This window comes from Corvus kubaryi, unplaced genomic scaffold (assembly GCF_017639235.1).
Source record: "Corvus kubaryi isolate FWS band 111438036 unplaced genomic scaffold, C.kubaryi_AGA036_p1.0 69, whole genome shotgun sequence".
NCBI lineage: Eukaryota > Metazoa > Chordata > Aves > Passeriformes > Corvidae > Corvus > Corvus kubaryi.
In genome coordinates, this window is record NW_024582057.1 from 4,227,911 (window position 1) to 4,254,274 (window position 26,364).

The 26,364-nt window shown below is 42.3% G+C and overlaps 1 protein-coding gene across 7 annotated transcripts in view; it reads right to left on the reverse strand.

The window, feature by feature from the left end:
• PHACTR1 (phosphatase and actin regulator 1) overlaps window positions 1-26,364 on the reverse strand; it is a 292,345-nt gene that overhangs the window by 16,728 nt on the left and 249,253 nt on the right. For all 7 annotated transcript variants that reach the window (XM_042049210.1, XM_042049207.1, XM_042049213.1 and 4 more), the window contains 3 exons: window positions 25,743-26,073; window positions 16,616-16,824; window positions 14,966-15,122 (listed from right to left, as the gene is read on the reverse strand). In XM_042049210.1, the coding sequence (XP_041905144.1) occupies window positions 14,966-15,122; window positions 16,616-16,824; window positions 25,743-26,073 (697 nt within the window). The remainder of the gene's footprint in view (window positions 1-14,965; window positions 15,123-16,615; window positions 16,825-25,742; window positions 26,074-26,364) is intronic.

A 26,364-nucleotide genomic window follows, 5' to 3' on the forward strand; every position in this document is an offset into this window, starting at 1 on the left:
TTTACACTTTCTCCCTGAAGTTTTGAGGGCTCAGTTCACCCCCTACTGAAGTTTCTCCACTCTCAGTTTTCCGACTAGCGTCAGGTGCCTGTACTCTTGCCTGCACATTCCCCTGTTCCACCCGACACTTTATCAATGTGAAAACCTGCTTCATTACCACAATCTAGCTGCTGGGATGATTCCAGTATTCTTTAGACTATTTTTTTCTCTAACTAGAGGTGATGTTAAACTATGGAGGGGGAGGGAATGCCCAATGACATCTTCCTTATATAAAATGGGAGAGAAAACTATTCCTGGCCCTGTTGACCTAAAGAATAATTTCTCCTTTACACTTCAGACACTTCACTTCTTACATCTCATTGGGAAAGTGTTGTAGATATCTTCCCTGTGATATTTCAAATGAGGGTGCTATCAAAATCCACCTTTTTGTAATTGTTTGCCCTCGAAAGAAAGACTGCCTCACATCAGTGACTATTTTTTGAGCTCCTTACTGAATAGTTATGCAGCTGGCATTCAGGCAGAAAGGCTGAAGAGAATTAATATTTAAAATACTTTGTACTCAAGACGAGCACAGTATGTTTGTTCATGGCTGCTGACATGCCATAGGAGAAACCTGGATTTCCCTGCAGGCCACACTCAAATGCCAAGACTGAAATACCTCGGTCCTGGGCATTCAGTGCCCCGGTTTTGTGGCATATGCTTGTTTTCTGTATATCCAGCTCCAGTGATGGCAAGAACAGGAAAAAGGCAGCAAAGGAAATCATCACAGGCACCCTGACAAAAATCCCTTCTGAGTGTTTACTGATGATACACAAAGTGTTCATAAAACTGGGAACTGCACCTACTGCTATGAGAGGCTGCAGATTGGACTAAAACATGCGGGCTAGGATGGCCTGGGCAAACAAACACAGTGCCTACTTCCCAGTTCTGCTCAACTTCTTTATTAGTTTAAAACATGCAATTTCTCATTCATCCACATTGAGCTGAAGTAAAAGGATTACACCCTCTCAGCCCTCCTTCTGGCCCCAATGGCCACAGCCATGGGGACTTGTGTTTTGCTTTACAGGCATACTGAATTTACATCTGTACCCTATAGTTTATTGGGTGGTAAGCCTACTCTCATCACTGGAGATTATCTACTGCTAATAACAACTTTGCTCAGCTAATGAACACCAGCTGCTAAGAAATGGGAGGCGGGGGGAATGTCTCACAACTACTATACTCTGTCAGCTTTGCAAACTCCTCCGAGCAGTGTTTTCAGCAAAATGTGCATTAAATACACACTTCCACTCTATTTTCTTCTTTAGAGACATCAGAACACTGCTGCACGATGCATTAGTGGAGATCATCGCTGCTGTATAGATACCAGGCAGCAGCACTGTAGGCTGTCTGGGATGCTTGTGAGAGGACCAAGCTCCCAATTCCCCAAACTGAGAAGGAACAATAATTTGTTGATTCTTGTCTCTGGATTCACCCACAGACAGAAACTGTTGAAGGCAGATCTTAAGGTTCTGCTTCTGACAGAAAAGGAGAAGAGTGCTATACAAGGGTGCAGGGACACTGAAAACTCTTGGAAGGGAAACTGGAACTCAGTTTGGTGGTTTTTTTTTTTTTTTTTTGTTTGCTTGTTTTTTTGGGTTTTTTTGCTATGTAAGCGGTGGACTGAGGGGATGGGGAAGTGCAGGGCTGAGAGTTGTTGAAGGAAGCTGGGTGTCTGGAGTTGATTTCTATGTGAATGCAGTATGTCTGTGAGATGTTCTTGTTTAGAAACTGAGTCCTGGTAACTTTTTCCATAGAGCAGAACACAAGGAGTTTGGTCTCAAGGGCTAACCCCACACTCTCTTGGGACTGAAGTAAGCTAGAGACTCTTAGAGTCTACATGTCCTAGATGGGCATTTGTCAGAGCTTGTGACCTGGCTAAATTGTCTGTGCTGGCCCAGCCATTGTGCAATAACCCAAATCAGAAGAAATTAGTCAAGCATTGCAGCAGAATAGGTTTATGAAACATATTCACAGAAATCTTAGACTGCAGAGAGTGAAGGGAATCATAATTTGGGGAAGTCTGTGACAGAATTTGGCCAGAGGTACACAAAAAAACCCCAGCCAACAATGTCGTACACTTCAAAAGCCAAAGATGTTGCTAATACACGTTGACATTGTGAGTTCTCTTGATACCTTGTGCTATTGCAGAATGGTTTGGCAGGGATCTCTGAAGTCCATCTGATCCAACCCCTCTGCTCAATCAGGGCTGCCTAGCACTGGGACTGTGTCCAAATCACTTTTTGAATATCTCCACAGAGAGAAACTTCACAATCCCCGTGGCCAACCTGTGGCAGTGTTTGGTCACCCTCAGAGTAGAAATAATGTTTCCTGATGTTCAGAGGGAACCTCCTTGTTTTGTTTATGCCTGTTGCCTCTGGTCCTGTCACTGGGCCTCACTGAGGAGAGCCTGGCTCTGTCCCCACTGTACCCTTCCTTCAGGTATTTATACACATTGATAAGATCCCCTGAGCCTTTTCTTATCTAGGCTCAACAATCCCAGCTCTCTCAGCTGTTCTCCACAGGGAGGATGCTCCAGTTCATCTCCATCATCTTCATGGCCCTTTGTTGGACTCTCATATGCCTGTATCTCTTTTCTACAAAGGAGCCTTGATGATCCTTGTAGGTCCCTTCCAACTCAGAATATTCTGTGATGCTGAGCCAGAAATAGACACAGCACTCCAGATGTGGCCTCACCAGTGCTCACTAGAAGGGAAAGATCATGTCCCTTGGTCTGCTGGCAATACTTTTTCAGTGCAGCCCAGAATACCATTAGCCATTTTTTTCCCCCCACCAGGTTGCTGGCTTATGTCCAACTTTGTGTTGTCAGAACTGCCGGATCGTTTTCTGCTCTCCAGCTGGGTAGCTCCCAACATATACTGGTGCATGGGGTTGTTCCTTCCTAGGTGCAGCAATTAGCACTTGCCTTTGATGAAATTCATGAGACTTTTGTCAGCCCATTTCTCCAGCTTGTCAAGGTCCCTCTAGATGGCAGCACTATCCTGCAGCGCATCACCCACACCTCCCAGTTTGGCGTCACCAGCGAGTTTGCTGAGGACACGTTCTGTCTGTCATCCAGATCATTAACAAAGGATGTTAAAGGGGACTGGACCCAGAACTGAGCCTTTGGGGTATACTGCTAGTTACTGGAGTCCAACTAGACTTGGGGTGCCACTGAACATCAGCCTCTGGACCGGATGGCTAAATGGATTGAAAAGTCTGAATGGCTGCACCCATTCTTGGGCACCTGAGGAATCTTATGGGAGACAGTGTTGAAAGCCTTACTGAAATCTACACAGACATTATCTACTACTCCCTGGTTGTCTACCAGGTCAGTAACTTCACTGTACAAGTTCATCACATTGATCAAGCATGACTTCCCCTTGTGAATCCATGTTGACTACTGATGACTTTTTTCGTCCTTTACGTGCCTGAATATGGTTTCCAGGATTAGCTGCTCCAGAACCCTCCCAGTGATGAAGGTGAGGTCAACTGGCCTATAATTCCCTGACTCCCCCTTGAATAAAAGGGTGACATTTACTTTCCTTCTTGTCTTTGAGCACTTCTCCCAGTTGCCATGATCAATCAAAGAAATATTAAAGACAATAAGGATGGCATTGAATATTTAGTAATGCCAGGTCAAGTTCATCCTTTCAGATATCCTTTTATGCTGAATAGTGAGGCAGCACTGCTCTCTGGAAGATTTTAACACGTGCCCTAATTGTTAAAACATGACATGTCTAGTGACAAGTGCACAGAACTGAGAGAAAGGCAAGGTACAGTGATGGGCAGGTGGGAGAATCAAATCTGAGGCAGTCAAGTGTGCAACAATCAGGGAGGATGCTGAGACAAGTGAGCTGTCATGCCTGGTATTCCTCCAGTGATGCCTTGCATCTCCCTATCTCTGTCTTGATACCTGCTCCAAAACCCTTCAGACTGAGGCCAAGTGCTGCACAGTACCTCAAACCAAGGTGAGGTGGTGGGGGGCTACTAGCACTACTGAACTACAATGAGAAATAAGACAGAATAAAGACCTGAAGAGAAGAATCAGTCAAGACAACGGGAAATAAAAGTACCTCCCAAAAATGTATCATATATGATGGTTGTCAGAGGCAAAAATCCTATCTTTCCACTGCTGAGCCTTTTTTAATCTGTCATGTCACATTAGAAAACATGATGGAGCCCTTTGCTGGCATTAAACAGTGCAGTGCAAAATGCTGGCAGCTCTTCTAACTGCAGTAGACTATTAGATCTTCTTTACTAGTCTAGTCTGAAGGGGAAGATGAAATGGATGGTGGAATATCACATGGCTCTGTGATGCTTGCAACTGCCCAGGACTCTCTATCTCATCTTTTATGTCTGCTCAAATGAGGGAAGGATGAATGGTTCTGGCACAACCTGAGAGTAAAGGACACCAGGCATTTACACTCAGTTGTTAACCAGGAAAAGGTAGAGTCTCAGGGGCTGTTCTGGCCTTGAAACATCAGCCACTGCTTTCCCTGAAAGGAGCAGAGGGAGGTTTTGGGATCAGATGGAGAATCCCATGATGGGAAGATGTAAAGGCACCAGACTCTTGTCACAGAAGCTGCTCCCCACTTTGAGACTGATGTGCAGCTCTAAACAAATCAGTTGCTGTCAGAGGGGCTGCCTGCCCTCTTTCTTTAATAGCTGAACCTTGAATATTAAAGCTTCCCTGGGGCAGGGAAGTCCTTGTATGGGGGCGCAGAGTGCTCTTGGAAAGCCAGAATTGGAGCAGAGTTTGGGTGCTCCAACTTCGCAGTGCACCCAGAGGCTGAAGGAGTTTGTTTCCCATGCTGCTTGCATGTTTAGCTGAAGGTGGGCCAGCTGACAGGTCTATGAAAATACCAACACGGCAGATGACCAGGAATCTTTCCCTGTACCTTCTTTGAGGGGCTCCCAAGGAGAGAGTTTACTCACACTTTATATATAGCAGCCTTCCAGTACCTTAAGGGGGCCCACAAGAGAGATGGAGAGAATCTTTTCAGAAGGGCATGTAGCAACAGGACAATGGGGAATGGCTTTAAACTGACAGAGGGAGAGTTTAGATTAGGTATTAGGAAGAAATTCTTTGCTGTGGGGATGGTGAGGCACTGAAACAAATTCTCCAGAAAAGTGGTGGATGCCCCATCCCTGGAAGTGTTCAAGGTCAGGTTGGATGGGGCTTTGAGCACCCTGGCTTAGTGGGAGGTGTCTCTGCCCATAGCAGGGAAGTTAAAATCAGATGGTCTTTAAGGTCCTTTCCAACCCAAGCCATTCTATGATGATATGAATCTCTGACCTCTTGCATGTTCCCCTGAAGGGTCTGGGTGCAACCAAGCTGACATCTGCCACCCCACCAGGTAACTGAAATCCCTGAGCATGTAGAAGAGATGAGGCCCTGGTCCAGGAGCCATGCCTGTTCCCCACTGAAGAAGCAGGCTGGTGCCTCTGCAGCCCCTGATGTTTCAGATCAGGGTCCCTGCTTGCAAGGCTAGCTTTTAAATCAAAGCCAGCCGATTACAGGGAGGCAGGAAGACCATTTCTGTCTTGATTACTGCAATAAAGGAAATAGTGAAGACTTTTCCAGCATGCTGAAAAACTCCAATATTCTGCAGGATAAATAGTCTAGCCTGACAATACAGATGCTTGCTCACAGAGCAAATACAATATATTGAATGCTTATTTTCTTAATTATTCATTAACCACTAGTGTTGCTGCCTCCTGAATTCAGGGATGTCGGTGAAGAACCAGGTTACTAAATCGTGGTGTTAATGTGCTTTCCCTGTAGTTTGCTGGTTTGTTATTTATTATCAGAAAGGCAAGTAATGAATATTACAGGCTGCACACTTAGAGACACTGATGTGGTCTACAACACATGAGAACACTTCCTCTTCACTAAAGTTATTAACATAAATGGTAATTTCAGACGGTCAGGTCTGAAGCTAAGGACTTACTTTAATTCCCACATATGGTCTGTGTAGTGCTTGTGAATCCCAGTGCACTGAAAGAGGAGCAATAATTCTTATCCAAACCTGCCTCTAAAAGACTGGTTGCAATGTTTCCGCACACATAAGAAAGAAGACCCCATTCATCTCTAAGTGATCCTTTTGTTAACACCATGTCTTAGGGGAAACATGCAAAATTCCAACATCACATAATTGTACCAGGTGTAAGGGTAAGGATATTTACTTTCTTGATACATTTGTCCAAAAGACATTTAGTCCTACACAAAACAAACACAAACATTCAATCTTATTTACTCCACTTCAGAAAGGCATCTCTGTTTACTCACATACAATAGCCTGCATGTGAAACTCCAGAGTTTCTGGAATATAGATGGATGACCACGCACACAAGTCAGACTTACTCCTTTAGCAGTCCTGCTTGTACTCACAGTAACAGCCACAGTGAACATATATGACCACATACATAAACACAGTTTTTTTACTCCTGACTCGGATCAGCTCTTAAATACATGTTTGACCGCTTTACAAGGATTGCCTCTGTTAAATCTCCTGCACATGTGTTGCTAAATAGGCCAGAATACACTGAAGTGGAGGGGAAATGCAAACTGTAACTTCTGAGAGAGGTTAAATATTTTGCTCAAAGAGCAATTTCTCCATTTTACAATCATCAGACTATAAAGAGAAATTTATTCCTGCCAGTCTGCTTCTTTTATCTACTTGTACTCCCACCTGATTTGTTTCCTTTACAGAAATTACAAGGTCATCCAAGCTAAGTAACTGTTGTGCTTGTGATTAACTACCTACAATCAGCAGGTACAAAATATGAAGATTTATGATTAGATTTTTTAGAGGTGGAATTCTATGAGCTAGTTCTTAATGGAGCTGCCCTAAATTTGCCACTATTAACCAGCGAAAGAAAAAGACAAACCCAACAAATAAACCACCTTTGTTTTTAAAGCCAGAATATAACATTTTGAAGGAGATTCTTTCTTGCTTGTGTTTGTTTCACCTGTTTTTATTAATGCCATTCTTTTACTCAAAAGGGAGTACTGCATGGACTCTTGTTTAATGGAGAAATAAGACTATTCCTGTTACCAAAATATGTTACTCTATTACTGCCACAAGCTTTATTTATATCACCATGAATTATTTTGCCCAGCAGAGAAATGTTTCCTCTTATATAAAAGCTGACAGTAGTTTGACAACTAAAAGCAAAACTGCAATCAATTTGGGGCAGAAAACGAACAATACCACACCCCACCAAAACTGCAAAGGAAATAAAGGTAGATTTAATATATCTGTCTCAGCTGTGTTGACAGCCTGAATTAGACCTCAAATACAGACTGTGTCAGGGGGCTGAAGAGCTTGGGAAGCATGAAGGGGAAATTGTAACCCCATAATGCATTTTGTCTTGACTTCTGCAGAGAAAGGATGGGAGAAACAGATGTTGCAATGACAGGGTGGTGTGACTTGCACTGCTTCCATGAGAATAGAAACAGGAACAGCGACAGACCCCAGGAATAACAAATTCCTTTCTGGGCTGGTGACATTTCTGATTGAAATGAGCTTCTGACATGACATAAACACTTTCCATTTCATCAGTGGTCACACAGGTGCCTCTGGGGAGACCTTGCCCTCAAATGCCGCTCCCTGCTGCCTGTTGCTTACCATTAAAATCATCCCTCTCCTCAGGACAACGTTTCTCCTTCTTTATAGTAGCATAAATTAAATGACTCTGCATGTTTGGAGCTCCATCTTCTAACATGGAGAGATGCATCTGCCCAAGGACAGACTATATCTACTCTGCAAGGCTTTGCTTCCATAAATAACAAAACATCTGTTGGCCCTAGCTGAGCAAAATTGATGGGGGGCAGGGTTTCATCCCATCCCAAGGTGGAGCTGCAAAGGTTAAGGACACTGTTCATCCCCCAAACCAGGGAGTATGTAGAGGTGATGTGTTTTGTCATGACACTGTCATGTCCCCTTTCCCTTGACTGCTCCACTGACTTTTGCCATAGCAAATTACTCAGACAAAGCAAACTCATGCTGTTAGCTATGAAATGCAAAACAAGCATCAACTATCAAAACAATAGTAATAGCATCATGATGTTAGACATGCTATTTTCTGTGAAGAATGATGTTAGCCATGGAAATTCCTCATAAAAAGAGGTAAGTGCAAACCATGCACAGAAATGAGGATCCCTGTCCTACTGAAACACAGAGTTAGATGCCTAAAGAGATCTTGGTATTGGGGTGGTTTTTTTGATAGCACACAAACATTGCTATCAATGAGAGTTCGTCAACTGATGGAATGTTACAAAGTTCATAGGCATGTATGTACTTTTTGAGACCCCAACACACCTGAAAGAAACAAACAAACAAACAAATATTTGTGTGTGGTCTCTTTCAGTGGCTTGCCTAAGGTTGGAAAGCTGGTGGAAGATGCAGCCTTTTCAGAGTATTTTAACTACAAAGCCACCTTTCCTTTCAGCAGAGCAGAGCTTACTAGGACATTGAGAACAGGAAAGAGGGCTGACAAGGGCCTTGAACGCCCATCTGCTACCTGTACCCATGCACAGAACCTAGACCAGTTCTGCTCAGAGTATTTATTCCCAGTGGTTTTATTCCCTGCTCAGAGTATTTATTCCCAGCCCAGATGTGTAATGATAGCTCAGTTTCAGTTTGTCACCCATAAATAATCACCTGCTTTTCCTGCCTTCCTCCTGATGCTAAGGGCAATTTCAATAGCTCCCTTGGGGTTTTCCAAATGAACAGCTTCCTCATGAAGCTTAACTAAAAGGGAAAAAATGCCGCTCTCCCTAGGTACCATTGCAGCTAAAACCCAGGCTCAGCCCTTTGCAGTTTTTCTCCGTTACCCCCATTCATGTATCTAGTGCTGTCGCATTGTCCCCTCTAATCCAGGACTTAGATGAGCTTGTTTACCACAATCCCATTTTCCGTGTGATTTATCCCCAGCACCCTGCATGCAAAGAGGCAAGCTTCACACACATCTGCGCGTGCGTGCTGCCATCAGGGATGAGCTCTTGCTTTAGGCACTTGCTTTTCTCTCATTAGTGGAAGCTAACAATAAGTGTGAGAATTGCAGACATCAGAAGTAATTAGGAAGAAATTATTTCACGTTACCTAACAAAATGAGGTCTGTGAATAAAGCCTAATCCTGCTGTCTGCCCATTCTTTTTATCCCTAAATGACTCGGAGATGGGGAGGGCACAAAATGCCCTCCACAGCACTGGATGGGGAGCAGCCACAAGGAGATTCAGCCATGCTCAACGGGGGCCATCATGCTGCCATCCTCTGGCTGAATAAACCCTTCCCTAGTAGTACTGCAACACTGTTTAAAGAATTGACCATTTCAAACAGCTGAATCTCTTCACAGCTTAAATTTTGGTGAATAAAAATGATTGCTTTGAACTATTCAGTCCCCTCAGACCTCTGAAGGAGCTGCTGTGTTTTCAGTGACTGTGCAAGCCTTGCAGACTGACCCTTCCTCAGTACTGGTACTATCATCACCTTCATGGTGATGCTGACAGTCCAATCCTCTTCCCAAACTGTCCAATTTTTCTACTCTTCTTTCTAGTATCTGATATGAACAAGTCCAAAAACCTCGCAACAGCCTCATGACATTTTAAAAATCAACGACAATTTTTTATACTTGTGGGAATTCACCAAGTTAATTCCATCACAGGATTTCCAAGCAGCATTTTTCAGCACAGCTGAAGAAGACGTAGTATTGATCAGGGAATGCATAGATTACCGCTCTCAACAAGGTAGCAGGTGACCATCATCTGTCAAACCTGCCATTCCATAAATTTTTATGACTTCTCATGCTACATTTCTCAGTCACAGACATCTCAGTACTATTTCAAAAACATCAATGGGACTATAAAAACACAGCCAGCAGGTGTGCATGTCCAGATCTCAAGTGTACTTATTTACAGCCATATGCACACAGACAGTGTCTCTGTGATCTATTGCCTCATGATCCTTGCAATATACTATTTATATTGCTTCAGATCACGATTTTCTGCTTGCTGGTGTAAGGATAGTACCTCGTAAGGTACTGTAGCGAATAAATCTTGGGCTATACAAAAAAACAATGCAGAGCACTGCTGTATATCTGGCAGAGGAACTTGCCTCTAATTCACTGCTTTAAAGCCAGCAGAACATATATAGTGACACACAGAGGATTCAGCAGAGCAATCGAAAGAGCATCCCTCAAAGTCATGAAAGAGGCAATAGGTAGTCTGTTACTTTCTTTTTTGTTTCTCATTTTACTAGTTAGCTAATGTGCAGAAGGCTGCTCCCCCACCTCATCTCTCTTTGCTTTCACACTGGGCATGATAAATATGACCCCTACAACTAACAGCTTTTGGCAGCAGCACAGCACAAACTCTTGTTGGATTGCAAAATCTTACTGGCTTGCCTGTGGCACCTTCCAGGGAAGGGTAGCAATATTTTGACAAGCACTACTGCCAGCGGACAGCCTTTATGTGTCTCCTCTGCCTCCTGACCTGCAGACAGTGGTAGGAGTGTGCTGATGAGACCGACATTATGCTGACCAGTAAGAATACTGTGAATATCAAGAAGTTCTCTTGACATTGATTATTAACAACATGATGACAGCACACTGGATTACCAGACTTATCATGTTATTAGATCATCCAATTCCAGCTGGTGGGAGAAGCCAGGATGGAAACAATCAGGGAAAACAAATAAATACACCATGTTCTTGAAAAGCAGCAGACCAAAATCTCAGCTTTAATACTCCCATATCTAATTGCTAATGAGCACCTTCACCAGAGTTGGTGGGTTAAGAGACTCAAAAATACTTGAATACTTTAGAAAGCCTCCCTTGCAGGATGTGTGGCAGATCGGTCAGTCTAAAAAAAACACCTTGTCTCAGGGTATGGGGGAGACTTTGTGAAAGACACACAAAGAAGCCAGGTCTTCCCATTCTAAGGGAGCACAAAGTCCTCAGCAAAATCTGGTGTTTCTGTAAAGGGCTCTTGTGTTACTAAATATGTTTATTGAGAAAGTCTGTGTGGTCTCTTATGACCACCATTAGGATTCCTTGGTGAAACAGAAATGCAAGGACTGGCACTGAAGCACCTGTCTCAGTACCAGGGGACATTCCTGCAGTCTCTGGGAGACATGCAGCTCTGCTGTCCATCACCCATCAGTGCTGGCCCTCCTTCTCACCAGGGCTTCCTGACAGGCCTTTATCATTGCCCCAGGAAAACCTCCAAGTTTCACTGTCATACCCTGGATATGCCCCATTCCTCTCACCCTGACAGTTACTGAAAGCTAAATCCAAGTCTTCTTGGCTGCTTCTCTAGCCTGAATAACCAGGGAACCTGTGCTTCCCAGCAGGTCCAACACAGCCAGTGAGACAGGCAGAAGTGAGAAGTCTGTCTTTTCCCTCCCGCTCCCTGTTAACTTTCAGAGTCCTGCTTTCTCTTTTCTGTCTTACAGTCACGCATGCACACTTCTTGAGCAGCTGTGAAGCTGTGTAGGCACCAGAGGGATAAAATGGAGGAGGAGTTTGGGAGAAGCTGAACAGGGGAAAAAAATAAAGGAACACCATACCAACTTAAAGATTTACTTAGCACAGAAGGTTTGCATTTCAGAGTAGAAGTTAATGGAGTTGTAAAGGCTTTTAGCAGCCAAGAACATGGCCTCCAGCATCCATTTCCTATCCCCATGTCACATGTAGTTTTGAGCTGAAAGTTCTGCATCTTAACACACTTTTGCTCCTTACTTCATAGTAGATGTCACATTTTGGAGTAATCCATTCTGGTTTGGTTAGAGGAGGAGGTCTTTAATTAATTACTGTAATCAATTGCCATAACTGCTACATAAGGACACCTGAGAAATGGCTTATGGTGCAGTGGCCTATTCATGTGGCTGGAATATGATGTGGAATCTCCTGCCTTTGCTGGGACATATTTTGCCACCTTGGGCAAGAAGCTACATTTTTGCTAGGATCGGCATGTGCTAAGCCACAATACAGGACACAGACCAGCAAAGCACAACATTCACGTGAAGAATTTCTATGACAGGCACAAAGAATTTGTCTCATGGCTGAGCAACACTGAAGTGTGTAGTAAGCCAGGCCCTGCTATAAGATCCAGTCCCTGCAGCCTCCCCCTTACAACGGGCCTGGTGTAGGTCAAGGCACTATTCTCCCAGCATAGGAAACTGAATTCTGCTCTGGAGTCTCTCTTCCAGTTGGCTGATGTAACACTAAAGTCATAACAATTTTCTGGGAATAACAGGAGGTTCAGAGGTTCCAAGCTACATTTAAACAGGATCTGAACAGACCTTTCCGAGCCAAATTGATTCCTGGTGCAACTCTAATGAGGCTGGAGGAACTGCACCTGGGATGATTTTAGTCCCACACAATATGTCAATGGCCAATCTCAATATGCCTGGATAGAGGCATCTTTGAAAAATACATTCTCTTTAAAGTACTAAATTCTGATCTGCCAAATGTGGCAGCCAATGAGCTCTTCCAAACTAAATACTGTGAGGATTATGCATAAATACTGAAGTATCCTAATCAGCCTCTTGCTGAAAATTAATTGATCCATTACAGACAATAACTATATTCTGAAGTTTTTATTCTGCATTTTTTACTTCTGTAAGTAGCATATGTGATTTGATTGGCTGGATATTTTAAACCCGAGGGAACCATTGGTGGAGCAGTACAAATCCCTCTGAAATCCAAAATTGCCAGCTGCAATTATAGTCTGCATCTAGCATCTTCTCTAAGGACTATAAATGCTTCACTACTTTAATTTTGCTTGGCATTTGCATCACTGTGTGACAATTACCAAGCAACAGCAAAGGATGGATTCAGTAATGAAGTCAGGACAGTAAGGAAATACTGTCCAAACTGAAATATTCTCTCTATTTCAACCTAATATTCATCATTCTGTGCACATGGATACATCATATTTAGATATAAAGCACTGGTAAGACAGGCACCTTTCCTTTTTGCTGCTGAAATGCCTGTGGCTTCCTGCATATTAGATATGAGCAAAACTGTTTTCTCCTCATATTTCTTGATTGTTTTCACCTTCTTAAAAGGATGAGATACTAAGTTGCAAATACTAGTAATTAAAAGGTGAGACTGGCAACTATACTACTCCAGTTAAGGCTTGTGAAATTCTACCCATTTCAGTGATGGGACGTGGGAATGAAACAGCAATTTCATTCAGCTCAGCTATATTTTGAACTCATATATACATAGTTTTAATTATTTGAACTATTCATGATTGCCCCTAAGTCCTAGCTATATTAGAAGACAAAATCAAACATTATAGCTCAAACTATTAACACAAATCAGCAGAGATACAATTGGGGAAACAAAAAACAACATTATGAGAAAATGGGGCTTAGACAGGAAGGGTTTTGGGTATTGCCAAAAATAGTTTCCCTTGTTAAAAAGACAAATGCTGAAAAAATATTGTTTAGCAAGGAAAAAAGCAGGATTTGGAGAGGTGAAAAATAAAATACTTATAATGAAAAAGACTTGGTGCACAGTGAGCTGTGCAGAATCAATGTTTGTAAATGACACTACTTTTCTTGATCAGCCAGAGCTGGAAAATTTCAGAAAGACCTAAGTAATTTAGGCAAATAGGCAACACGGTGGAAATGTTGTTCAATGTCATTGCAAGGTCAAGCAATGAGACAGACTAAGGGAAAAAAAATTAAATTCCTCACATGCTTCAAAATGGTTCAAACTTAATCATATAAGCACTGGGACCTTCCTGTTCTTTGGGACCCAGCGCTCCATTGCAGGCATAGTCTAACAAGGCTGGAATAAAGCCAAATAAAGACTGAACTGAAAAATCACAGTACCAGCAACAGTGCAGCACCATCTTACATATTTTGGGCACGTTTGCTGAAGCCCCTCAACAAGAATACTGAAGAATTAGACAGGTCTTGGAGTAGGCTAAGCACGATCCAACACAAAAACTTTCAAAGACATGTTGGAAAGGTGTGGTTAGTTTATTCCAGAGGTGATAAACAAGGTCATGCAAGAAAAGTAAATAAAATGCTGAAAGTGGTGTCTACCAGGAGCTCCTATTCTTCCTGTCTCCAGAACATGGTGGCAGTGTTTCCCCCTTATCCGCCCACCCCCAAAATAAAAAAATTAAAACCTGCAAGAAAATTCCCAACAACTGGCTGCTCATCTCCTCGTGGTTTTCTTACTGGAGAGCAACTAACAGCATTCACCAGCTCTGCATACCACCAAGATGACACCACAAGAGGATTAAATTGATTACAGAAATCCTGACATGTGCATAGAAGGTTCTTAAGACAGTTCTAGCTGACCTCAGTTTACTAATTCTTGTCAGAAATCCTCCACATTTAATGGCCACCCCTTTATACCCCATGCAACACAGAACACCAGAACAGTTGGTGAGTAACACTGTTATGAAGAAGAAAGTGTCTAGACAGGGTAAATCTGTCCAACCTGACCCAATAGAGGCAAGTACTAAAGGACTTAACCTATTTTGTACCAGGGAAAGCCTCAGCTATTCACAGGAGATGCAGTCAGAAGAGAAAGTTATACTTCTGACCTTTGGCCAAACTAATAGCTTATAAAATAGCACCTGCAACTACAGTCCAAAATGGTATCAAAGCTGAACATTTTCCAGTGAGGTGCCAAAAAGAACCAAATTCACGTAGCTCATGCTGATACTTAATACAACCAAAGTTCCCATAGCATCTCCCAGGAAAACGAAATCAGGAGTTGTATGGGAAGCTTTATTGGAGCAGAAATAATGTCTAGGCCCATTTTTTTCCTCTCCATGGCTTTTCCTCTTGAACATTGTAATGAAACAGATCTCAAATGTTTAAAGTCTAAGGAAAAAGCTATATCCCACCACATATTTCCAAAAGCAAGAGTTAAAAAAACGTTTGTCTCTTACCTTGTTAGCTTTGTCCCGATCTGCTGCCTAAGTTCAAGCCTCTCTTCATCAGTCTGCATGGGGAGGATGTTCTTTTCCTCCAGCTCTCGCTTGGAAGGCCTGTTGCTTAGTTTGATTGCTAAAGAGTCCTTCCTGCAGAGTTTCCTTGCCAGGGGGCCTGTGGGAGAGAGGAGACGCTCTGCCAAAGGAGGTGTCATCATTTCATTACAACATGCAGCTGGCAAAGAAGCACTAGCCAAGGGAGGATATGAGGTTCTCCTTTACACTGGTATGGACTATGGGAAAAGGGGTGTCATTAACTTCATGTGCTCCATTAACCTCAATTCATATCATAATAAGGAAAAGCTGAAATTGGTAGGTATACAGGAGATAGAAGTTAATATATTGCTCCATAGAGGGGAGTGGATAAGAAGGGCTTGTTTTAGAATTGCTAGTAGCATCTGTAGCTTTCTGTAGCACAGTATTTCCACATAATGGAATGAAAAATTCAACCTCAGAATCTGGGCAGGCAGCAGATTCTGAGTGAAAAGAGAGGGCTATCTGAATCTCTCTTGCACTGTCATATCAAGACATCCAAGCCAGCACTAGAAGGAGTCAAAAGTCAATCAGAAACAGCACAAATCTCTATGTACATTAACTGACTGCTTCTCAGGCAGTGACAGTGGCAAAGACACTGTAAAAACCAGTGGCCTTTTATGGCTCATATTTGCTTTCTCAGGCTTGTGTCCAAAGCAGTTTGAGCAAGCAAGACAGACACAAACAGAGAGACACAAACACATGGGAATTTTGGCCTTTGTCAGGAGAGTGTGAGATAGCACAGTTCTGCTCTGTTTTTAGTTTAGGAGCAAACACTGCTTAATTTCACTTGCAGGGTAAGGTGGTGCTCTGAGGAGATGAAATATGCCTGTTTTAGAATCTTCTTTCTGTGTGTTTTAAAAGGGATGTTTGATTATACTGCTTCCAGTTTTCAGAAGAAAAGAAATGCAAGGGCCTGGAACTTCAGTCTCTGGGATGACAAGCAGTTGTCATACATAAAGTACTGTATCTTGTCTTCATGGGAGAGTCCCACGATGCCATACTCGGGCAGGAGCTGAGTTTCCTTACAGTGGTCAGGAAGGCCACAGGTCTTTTCCCAGTCTGTAATTGTGATATGGCTACCAATTAACCTCTTCTTATCTGAGCCAAATCCTCTGATTGTGACCCGTTTCAAAGCATGTGCACATTTATGATTCTGAAGTGATTTAATACTGACTACATATAAAAACTCTGCTTCTCTACATGTGGCACTTATTTCATCCTTCTGAAGTACCTATTGAGATGATCTCGACTTAAGCCAAAGGCAGGGCTTCTCTTCACCACGGGCACTTGGGAAAGTGAATCCAAATGCCAATTTGTAATTGAACTAATGTAAGCCTAAACCTGTCATCTGAATTTGGCCTGAGCACTACCCAGACAGCAATTCATGTACATCAGGGGAATCACTAAAAATTCATACTACTTGTTATTTTGAATTGGCATCCCCATGTAGTCAAGCTCTGAGAGTTACGAAAGCCACAGCCAAGAAAGAAAATACACAGGCCTTGTGTTTCCTTTGTGTATTGTGAGTTCAGAGTAAAATAAGTGAGAAAGGAAAAATGGAATGAGTCTTACTTGTAAATAAGGAGTTATCCTCCTCTTCATCTTCCTCTTCTTCCTCTTCCTGCCTTGGATAGAGGCAGGAAGAATCTTCATAGTCAGTTTCATGAGGCACATTTTCTTTATTGTCATCGCATTCGATCACAACAGTTGGCACTTGTCGCATGTCTGGAAGGCCCCCAGGTCCTGTTTTTGTAACACTGTCACTTGTGTGTAAACCAGAGCTGTTGGGAAAGAAAAAAGAATAAATAAACTAAAGGAAACAGCTCAATGAAAGCCAGAGTTGCTTCTCTCACTGTGTATAGGAAAGTAGTGGTCTTTCATCTCTTTTTGAGAAGAAATGAGAACAGAAAGATCTTCAAGACCAGCAAGACATCTAATGGGTTTAAACGGAGTCCTTATTAGATTTAGGATACAACACTTATTAGGGAGAGGTAGGACAGTGTCCTGGGTTGCAGTGTATTCTATTACCATCCTCAGGAGCCGTTGAAACCAGGTGGGGCAGTGTTTCCTTGCCTCCTCCCCCCAGACTATCTTTCTGTTAATTGCCCATCATTGTCCTGCCGCCTGACTCAGAGATAACTCCCTCCGGACTATTCTCCTGTTAATGAGCCTAATCAACACTTGGCCTCATGACTCGTTACCCCATTGTGAGATGCTCCGCCCAGAGGGAGGAACCAAGCATCCCATCGTGGATATAATCTGAGGCTGAACACCAGAGACACCGGCTTCCCACTGGATTTCCAGAGGACAGGAGCTACACAGCCACCATTGGACTTCCTGAGGAAGAGCAGACTGTTTTACTACAGGATCACCGCTTCAGAGGACTGCAGCCACCATTCTACCAGACTGCTACCACCACCCTGCCTAACAGGGTGTCAGGTTGTACCTTGACTCTGTCAGTTTGACAGTGTTTTCTTTTACCTTTTTTTTCCCCTTTTCTTTAATTTCCATTAAATTGTTATTCTGACTTAGTGCCTCCCACTGGTTTGTTTTCAAACTAGTACAGACAGTTCTAAAGATCTGTGGCAAATACTAAGTGACCAGTTACTCAGAGTGGTAAGCACCAGCTACTCAGTGGTAAGCATTTCTCCAGCCTGGTGTCTGTGTGACCTCTCCACTGGTGTGCAGGCAGCAAGGAATGTGAAAGGTGGAAGGGAGGAAGTACAGACTGTAGAGGATAACTGTAGAAAGGCAGAGGGAAAATATGGCTTGCACTAGTTGGACAAGATGATGTTGAGTGACTTGAGGGGACGGCAAGGGCACAACTTTCTGACGCGCAGGGGAGCGAGCATGTGAAACTGGGCTTGGAGAAAAGGGACTTTGGGACCAGGTGAGAGTAACCAAGGAAGTAGCCAAAACCTGAGAGGTTTGTTTGCTAATGGTACAGTTACATACTGGGGGGTGGCCATGATGATATCCCTTCTCCTGCCCCAGCTCCTTATCCAACCAGGTGCTGAAGATCAATCAGAATTGGTGCTAACATCGTATTTCTTTTGTTACAGGTGTGATTGATTATTTTCTGCATCCTATGAGGTTAAGAATAGTGGTGAGGACTGCTACCATCTAGCTGTTTGTGTTGAATTCAAAACCCTTTACGAAATAACATATCAAGTAGGAAAACAGGAATATGAGGAGGTGAACACAATGTCAAACACAAAGTGAAAGGAAAAGTCAGGAACAGAATCATGTTTCCCAACCAGTTTTTATCTAAATAGCTCATGTTGCTTTTCCAGTGTGAAATCAGAATGAGAGACTGGCAGGAAAAAATGGTGGTAGCTCAGGATTACTTGTGAGACAGCAGAAACCGCCCTCTCTCTGAAGTCCTGGCTGATGCAACAGCTATACGAAAAATGGGGAACATTTGCCTGTTGGACACCCTCTGTATGTCAAATGCCCATTTTACTTTCCAGAAGAACACAGGTGTGAAAGCAGATGTGTTGGCCAAGTTGACCTTGAGGCACACAAACTTGGATCTGACAATTATTGAGAAGCCTCAATTGCCTTGAATTAATCTTAGCCTGCTCTGAATACCAGAGGTATTCTGCATCTTGAATAAAATGTAGTCTTCTCTTTAAAAGATTTCTACTGAAATCTACTGACTTTACTATTTTCCACTTAAAACATTTTGCTTTCTTCTAACCCAAAAGTTAGAATGGATTCTTAAATGGCTGCCAGATAACATTCCACGGAGACTTTTAAAAATGTAGTTCTAGGAATATAATGCTATAATGTTCCCAAATATGCTTAGGGATGAAAGAGAAGAAAAGGCTTCAGATCCTGTGAACACACCATACCATGTTCTTATTATCATCTTCAGCTTCAAAGAAATAATTTTGTTAATTCCAACATTTACTACTGCAGACTAACCAACAGTGAGATGCAGAGCTTTATTGGATGCCTTGAAGAGAGAAACTCCATTTTCTTTGTGATAGTCCATTTTTTGTATCACAAAGTAAGAGAAATTCATGAAGAATTGGCTTGCAAATTTTTGTATTGGACTTCAATGAGCTTGACACGAAAAACTTTATCCCAGATGCAGTTTTAGAATTCATCAGCTGAATTCTCATAATGACACATCAACGCACTACAATTTTTAAAAACTTTGAACCAACTTTTGATTTACTGAAATGCTTTTGGAATTTTTATATTATGAACTTCATTAAATCTGTTTTCTCTGTAAGCTAATTTTTGAGTAAGTCTTTTAAAGAGGAAAGGGAGGAAATGTAAAAGTCTGGAAGGAAATTTCTGAGAAAAACTGTAATACTGTGAAATTCTGTTAACATTGCTAAGAAAAAATACCCCAAGCCTTCCAATCGCATACACGCAACCACTGAATCATTCAGTCAATTTTAGAACAATAAATACACAGAGAGTAAGTACAAATTCATTAAGGCCCTTCTGGAAGTACAAATGAAAGGAACAAGAAGTAGTTCAGCATCCTGGACTATTTGGTGCTTCCCTGTTCTGTGAAGGATTGATGTAGAATTACGGATGCATCCTTATGGGTGTGTACATAGGGTAGCAGATATCAAAGTGATCCATCAATTTAGGTTATCGAACAGATATTGGATAGCAACAAGATTTTCAAGTTACCAGAGAGGATTTTTATTTGAACTAGTGATCTAGAAATAGGCAGCTTCTCATCTCATTGTAAGTTTTCTGAATCATCCGCTTTCTTGATAATACTACTTTCTATTTTAAGCCCCTCATTTTTCCTAGTGTTTTGTGTCGTTCTTGATTAAAATCAGCCCTTTCCACAGCAATTTCACTAAGTCAGCTGTCTAAGCAGAGTGCTTATGAAATACATGCAGTACTGCAGTATACTTAAGAAAGACAAATCAAGGTCACTGGATATGTCCATTGTGTATAAATGACTCTGGGTCATTAGCAAAACTCCCACATGGTCAGGTGGTCTACACCACAGAATTTTTTAGCATTATTCACCAAAAAGCATACTATTGTTTCAAAAAGCCCATTTTAAATCAGTTTTGTGTTTTGCAACAAAATTAGAGAAAAAAACTACAGTTAAGCAAGTGCTTGTTTCAAGAAGATCTTAATGCACGGATTTGAACAATTCATAGCTCTCCAACACAAGAACTTGCAATTACTGCTGCATCATCTTTACATGATCAAAACAGCAAAAAAGTTACACCACTACAGCTTGCAATGTTTTTAGAGAGAAAATACTTTAATGAAAAATCACAATTTAAGCATATGAGTGACTTACGGTACAGACAAAATAAAAAAAAAGAAAAAAGTGAAATACCTCCTGTAAAATCTAGTGGGAAAAACATGCACACTTCTCATCTGTTATCCCAGGCCCTTTGATTTTGGAATAAAGCATTACATTTTTCTCAACATGTTTTCAGATCCAAGTACACTTTTCTGTACTCACCAGTTAAAACAAAAAATCTGAAAAAGCTTCAAACCATTGTATATCCGTTTCTACCACAGGAATGTGTGTGAGAAACAGAGAGAGAAGGCAGAACTATAAATATGAAGTGCTTCTATCCTTAGGCAATGCTAAAGTTTAGACAAGATGCAATTCTCTTGACAAGTTTTATGGAAGAGAAACGTTTTCTGACTCAAATATGTTTCGTAAGATGTACAAGACACTGGCAGTATGTCTAATGCATCTCATTTCATAAATCTACAGTCTGAAGCTGAGCTGGGTGTCCCAGAGGAACTGGTCTCACACACAGTCTCTTTGGACACAGTGATTTTTCACTGCTCCACCACAGAGGCAATTCTAGCCCGGAGTGAGATATTGCCACTTAACAGCTCTTTAGTATGTACGTTGGACAAACTGAGGCCTGGATTCATCTGCGCCCGCTCCTGTACATGAACCCACAGAGTAAATGAAATTAATTGTCACCTTTCCAGACAGGCTGAGAATTATACAGGCAAGGCAGAAAATCAGGCTATTTCAGATCAAGAAACTGCCTCACTAAGTCAAAATTAAAGACACGTTTTGCTGTCACGAGAGGGTTTCTAAAGCTTCTTTAGCCACTGTTTGTGATGCACAGCTTTGGGGCATGGTGTTTCTTCTCAAATACATTTCAGTCAGGAGGATGAAATCTGCGTATTTTGGTGGCAGGGCTTACCAGATTTTCATAAACTCCTAAAATGCATTCTAAAATGGTGAAAAATTGTGTCCAAATCTAGAGTTTTACTTACGCTTGACACACACCCTTTGGGCTGAAGGGGAAAGTCATTTGCAGTAGGACACAAATTGGCAACAGAGGTTGCAGAAAAAAGGTTACATGGAAATTACACATTTCTCTGTTTCAACTTAATCTACCATAAAACTGGTAATTTATCAGGGAGAATAGAGGCAAACTGGCAGCACAAATGACATGTCATAATAGTCATACTATGACAAGGGGCAGATTGCCCTTCTGAGAATAGGGTATGAATAGACGTTATGAGTACCAGAAAATGTTTGCAATCAAAAGCGTTAAGTGCACAAATGAACTTAATGTTCTATAATGTCTGTAATAAAATTGAATAAAAAAATCCAGGAAGTAACTGCCATTTTAAGCCATAAGAACAAGTGGGACTTGAATAGCTATTACACGCTTTTTAATGTACCTTAAGACCTTAACTTATTAATATGCACTAGATCTAGGTGAGGCAGTTACATGCAATCACTCCTGCAGAGGGGAAAATAGAGAGACTCAGTAACTTTCTCAAGGTCAAAGACAGAAAAATCTGGCTTCCAGGTCTGTACAGAGGGAGAGCTCATTTTTCTCTGGCAAGCCTGTGGCTCATTGGCAAAGCACTGATTTCAACTATCAGTCTTCAAATGTTGTTACACTATCCAAATTCCAGAGACCTGAACTGTGTGAGCAAAAAATCCAGACTGTTAGAGGAACAGAATGTTTTAGCCTTTCATCTGTTTTTCATGTCCACACTCAGAGACGTGGTGAAGAGGAGAGTTGTGAGGTCTAAGAAAAGTTTACTGGGCAAAATACGGATTTGATACAACCTGATACAGCAAGTATCAATAGAGCTTAAATGACCTTGAGGAGCTTCCACTGCACCAGGATCAAAGAAACTAGATACAAGGAAGAAAAGGAAAAATTCCATAAGGAAAAAAATGTAGAGCTGAAACCTGATCTATACTTGTCTATATGATCATCCCTTATTAAAAACAAAACACTATTCTAAATAATCCCTCAAAATACCAGACCTGGCAGCATTGCTACTGCAGCACCATGGCAATTATTCTGTGAAGTTGTAGGATACTTTTGAGATAATGTCTGACATCAGAAGAAAAAGCCCCTTAGTATTCACCAGAAGGTGCCTCAGAGACTTATCAGGCTCTCTCATCTCCTCAAGATTATTGACCCAACAGCAGTAGCCCAGTACACTGTTAGCTTGGAAGGAACAGCAAAGGATGTCACTCCATATCCTATGCATGCTACAGAAGTGAGCACACTACCGAATTTCAAACAGAGGAAGGAGATCTAGGATCTCTGCAGTTTTAACAGGCCCTCAAGAGTTTTGGGCTGAAGTGTACAGTGACAAATACTGCAGCATAATTTCTCTTGGGTTTAATGCAGATTTTTACAATAAGGGAAAGTAAGCACTGTCAAAAATTGTAGAAAACAGTGGCATGGTGTTGTATTTGGTGCAAATAATTGTCTCCCAAGTTAAATAAATATATTTAAAAAATCTGCACAAATCTTCAAGCAAACTTGGCAAATTTATCTAGATCACAATGTGGCTTGAAAAAGCAAATGAAGAATTTAACAGTAAGATCAGCTCCACAGACCTGTAAATGGTTTGAAATACTTCTACCTCTAAGTACTACAAAAATAACAATTGCTGTTGCAGAGGAGACAATCATGACCTATTTTCTCCCTTGTGAATGCAAAAGTTATTGATTTGTATTGACAAGCAGCACAACTTAAGTACTCAATACATTAATCCATGATTAAAATAAGTTTATCAACACAAAAAAAAAGGCTGTGAAAAATCTGTCTCCAATATCATGAACTAGGATTCATATTAATTTTAAATGTGAAATATCAGTGCCACAACCTTTTCTTATTTTCTTCTTATTAATTGCAAAGGGAAGCAACTGCTTCAAATTGGGACATGAATCCTTGCTTACTCAGTTTTTAACAAGCAGCAGAGCTTCAGCTTCAAATTAATAGTTAAACCCAAACAGCATCACTGTCTTGAAATCAGTTAAACGTATTTGTAGACATAAACATGATGGATGACTAGAAATTGGAGCATTCATTGCTGTGGGGCAACAGATGCCACAATGAAGTCATGCTCTGAGAGATGTCACTGGGCTCAGGCTAACAAAGGGCCTTCTGCACAAGTGCGAGCCAGACATTAAGACATCCGACCTAAGCTGGGGATGGCATGGGAAGTGCAGCCCCAAAGGAGCCTTTGGAAGACAACAGCTACGCTCTGCGCCTGGCACATTGAATTTTGGGGTGGTGTAGAGGCACCTGACCAGCCATGATGGCAATGTGAGAAGTAAATGGGTAGTCACTGGGCATGGCAGTGGGAGGCAATGTAGATGCTCTTTCTAATCCTACCTCTACAGCTCTTTCACTGATGGGAACAGGAATGTCCTTCATAGCCCTAGTAGTTTTTCCCCAGCTGAGAATTCCCCCATGCTGTAGAAACATTAGCCCCATGATGTAATCACAGATGTGCCACTATTCTGGTACTAAAATAAGCTGGCAGTCTGAGACAGCCTCTGGTCTGCCAACTCTTTTTCAGGCAGTAAGGAGAATCTGCCATCAATAGTCCAGTTGTTTCCAGCTATGGAATATAATGAAGGCAGCATTATCAGAAAGAAGTACTGGGGTAAATCATTAGGCATTTTGTCTGTTAGACCAAATATTTTGCCTTCCTGTACAACAGAAGGATGATATGATGCTCCTAGAACAAGCTGGCTACAAAGCTGTCCTTGGTACTAAATAAAACATGTAATTTTTCAGACTACGTTCTGTGTTCTGGGACTTTCTTGGTTTTCCTCTGAAAGGTAAAATAAATTTTCCAAAGCTTGCTGATGTAGCAGTCTATGAGGGCAGTTTGCATTTATATACAACATGCTACTTCACTTACTCAGACTACTTGGAGAAACACTCAGAGATACTCATAAGTGACAGTAACAAAAAACAGCCCCAAGGTGGGTAAGGCATTTCTGATCAAATGTGCTACCTCTTGCCAGATGCAAACAGCTAAGAAGGTAGCTGCTGTGGAATGGGTTAAATACTTATTTTAAGATCAAACATACAATTTAAATTAATTTAAATAATTTAAATACTGTATTAAAACCCCTCTAAGTGACTTTTAGGAAGTCTACATGAATTGTTTTGAGCTATTTGGTAATACTAATCAGATGCCCTGCTGGAGTGGCACATTGGATTCTAATTGCTCTTTCATGAATCTTCCTTTCCTTGCATTTAGCAATCCTCCACTCAACTGGAGCTCTGCATTTATACCTCAGCAGTACATATTGCAAGCCAGGCACGTCCTATTAAAATCTTCTCCATTGGCTGTATTACCTACTTCCTTGAACAGGACAACAGGGTTCAGGAAATTTGGTCTTTATATTTCCTTTCTGCCACAAACTCGTCAAACAAGCCTGGAAAGGCTCTTCCCCTGTCTCTGTTTCTCCAGAAATGACTCTGCCCTGAAGCTGTTAAACCCCTGAGGTGTCACCTCATTCAAGTCCTAGGCACATAACTCAAGCGATGACACTGATACTGAGGTTAACAGGGAACAGTGCACACCAGTATGCGGGGCAGGCCAGCCCCGGGACCGTGCAGGCCGGCCCGCCCCGAGGGTATCAGTGCAGAGCTGCGGCTCCGCGCCGCACGGCGTGGGAATGGCAGCGCTGCCCCCCGTCTCTGCCACACTACCCGGACCAGAAATGAGCCAAGTAGCAACCAAAAGGATGCCATCCTAGCAGACCCAGCAGAATACAGAACACGAATAAGCTACAGAAGCAGCTGCTGTGTGAGAACTCAACCGGCACCGATGTCCAAAGTCAACACCAAACAGCCGCCTCATCATTTTAAATTGAACTATTTTGCATTGTTTTACCATTTTTCTGTTGTATAAAAATTAAGCCCTTCCCTCTTCGATTTAATAAGAAAGGGGGAGATGTGGTGCTGTATTTCCCCACTGCTTTTCTTACTAAATTTTCTGCCTTTCCCACATGGTCCCCTCTTCCCCAGCCCCTAGCCCTGGCCACTCCCTCAGGTTCTCCCTTTTGGTTCCAGTACCCCAACTCTGCCCATGTACCACCCCTGCACCCTAAGATCATTCATCCATGTGCTTTCTCTGCCTCCCTTGTCCCCATAAAAACCCCCAAGGTCCCTCACCAGGTGGTCTTTCTGCCTCTGGGAACTGGCTTGTCATCATGTAATAGAAGTTCCTCTGAGGTCCATATAGAGGGACCCTTCTCGCCTCCTTTATTGCCACCATGTTGTGGAGCCGACAGCTAGCTAGAGCAGGCATGTGGGGCTGTCCGGGAGACTATGGGAGAGCAGAACTGCCATTCTATCCTAAGCACCCCCGCAGTGCTTTCCGAGAAGGCTGGGGCTTGCTAAACCAAACCAAGCAATGCAACACCAGTATGTAATTTTAAAAGTTGATCCATTACCTTTCTAGCCTGTGCATGGTCATGGCTAGTGTTTTGTTCAGTTCTTCGATCATCCGGCACCCTGAAGGGTGAATGGGCAACGTGCTGGACCCAGAAGGAAGGTGCTGGCTGTGGCTGCCGTACTGGAGCTGGTGCTGGTGAGCTGCTAACTGGGATGGCAGGACAGTGTGATGCTGCTGGGTCAAAGGCTGCTGGGAGCTCTTCTGCGTGGAATAGGATGAGAGAGAGAGGTCTGGCCCCCCTAAAGGCATGCAAATCATGACTTTCTTTGGAGGTAGTGGAGGTGACAGTTTAACTGGCATACAAGGCAGTTTCACAGGAGCGCCAGGATCTAAAAAAAAAGAAAGAGAGCCCTGGTGTTAATTTTTATGTCAGGAAGATGGAGACGAGAGTAACTGCCTGGGTGAGCAGGTATAGAGGTTGCTACTCCACACCTTCCCTGTTGTGACAGACAACTCCTATTGTATGCTCAGCATGGTCTCCAGAAAAAATGCTGTTGTTTTGCAGCACTCCTGAGTCCCACAAAAAAACATCTCAGGGCTGTGCATGTCCCTTAATAAACACATTAAGCAACACTTAACAAGGCTTGTGGCACACTTTGATGCTTTAAAGCCCTAATCCT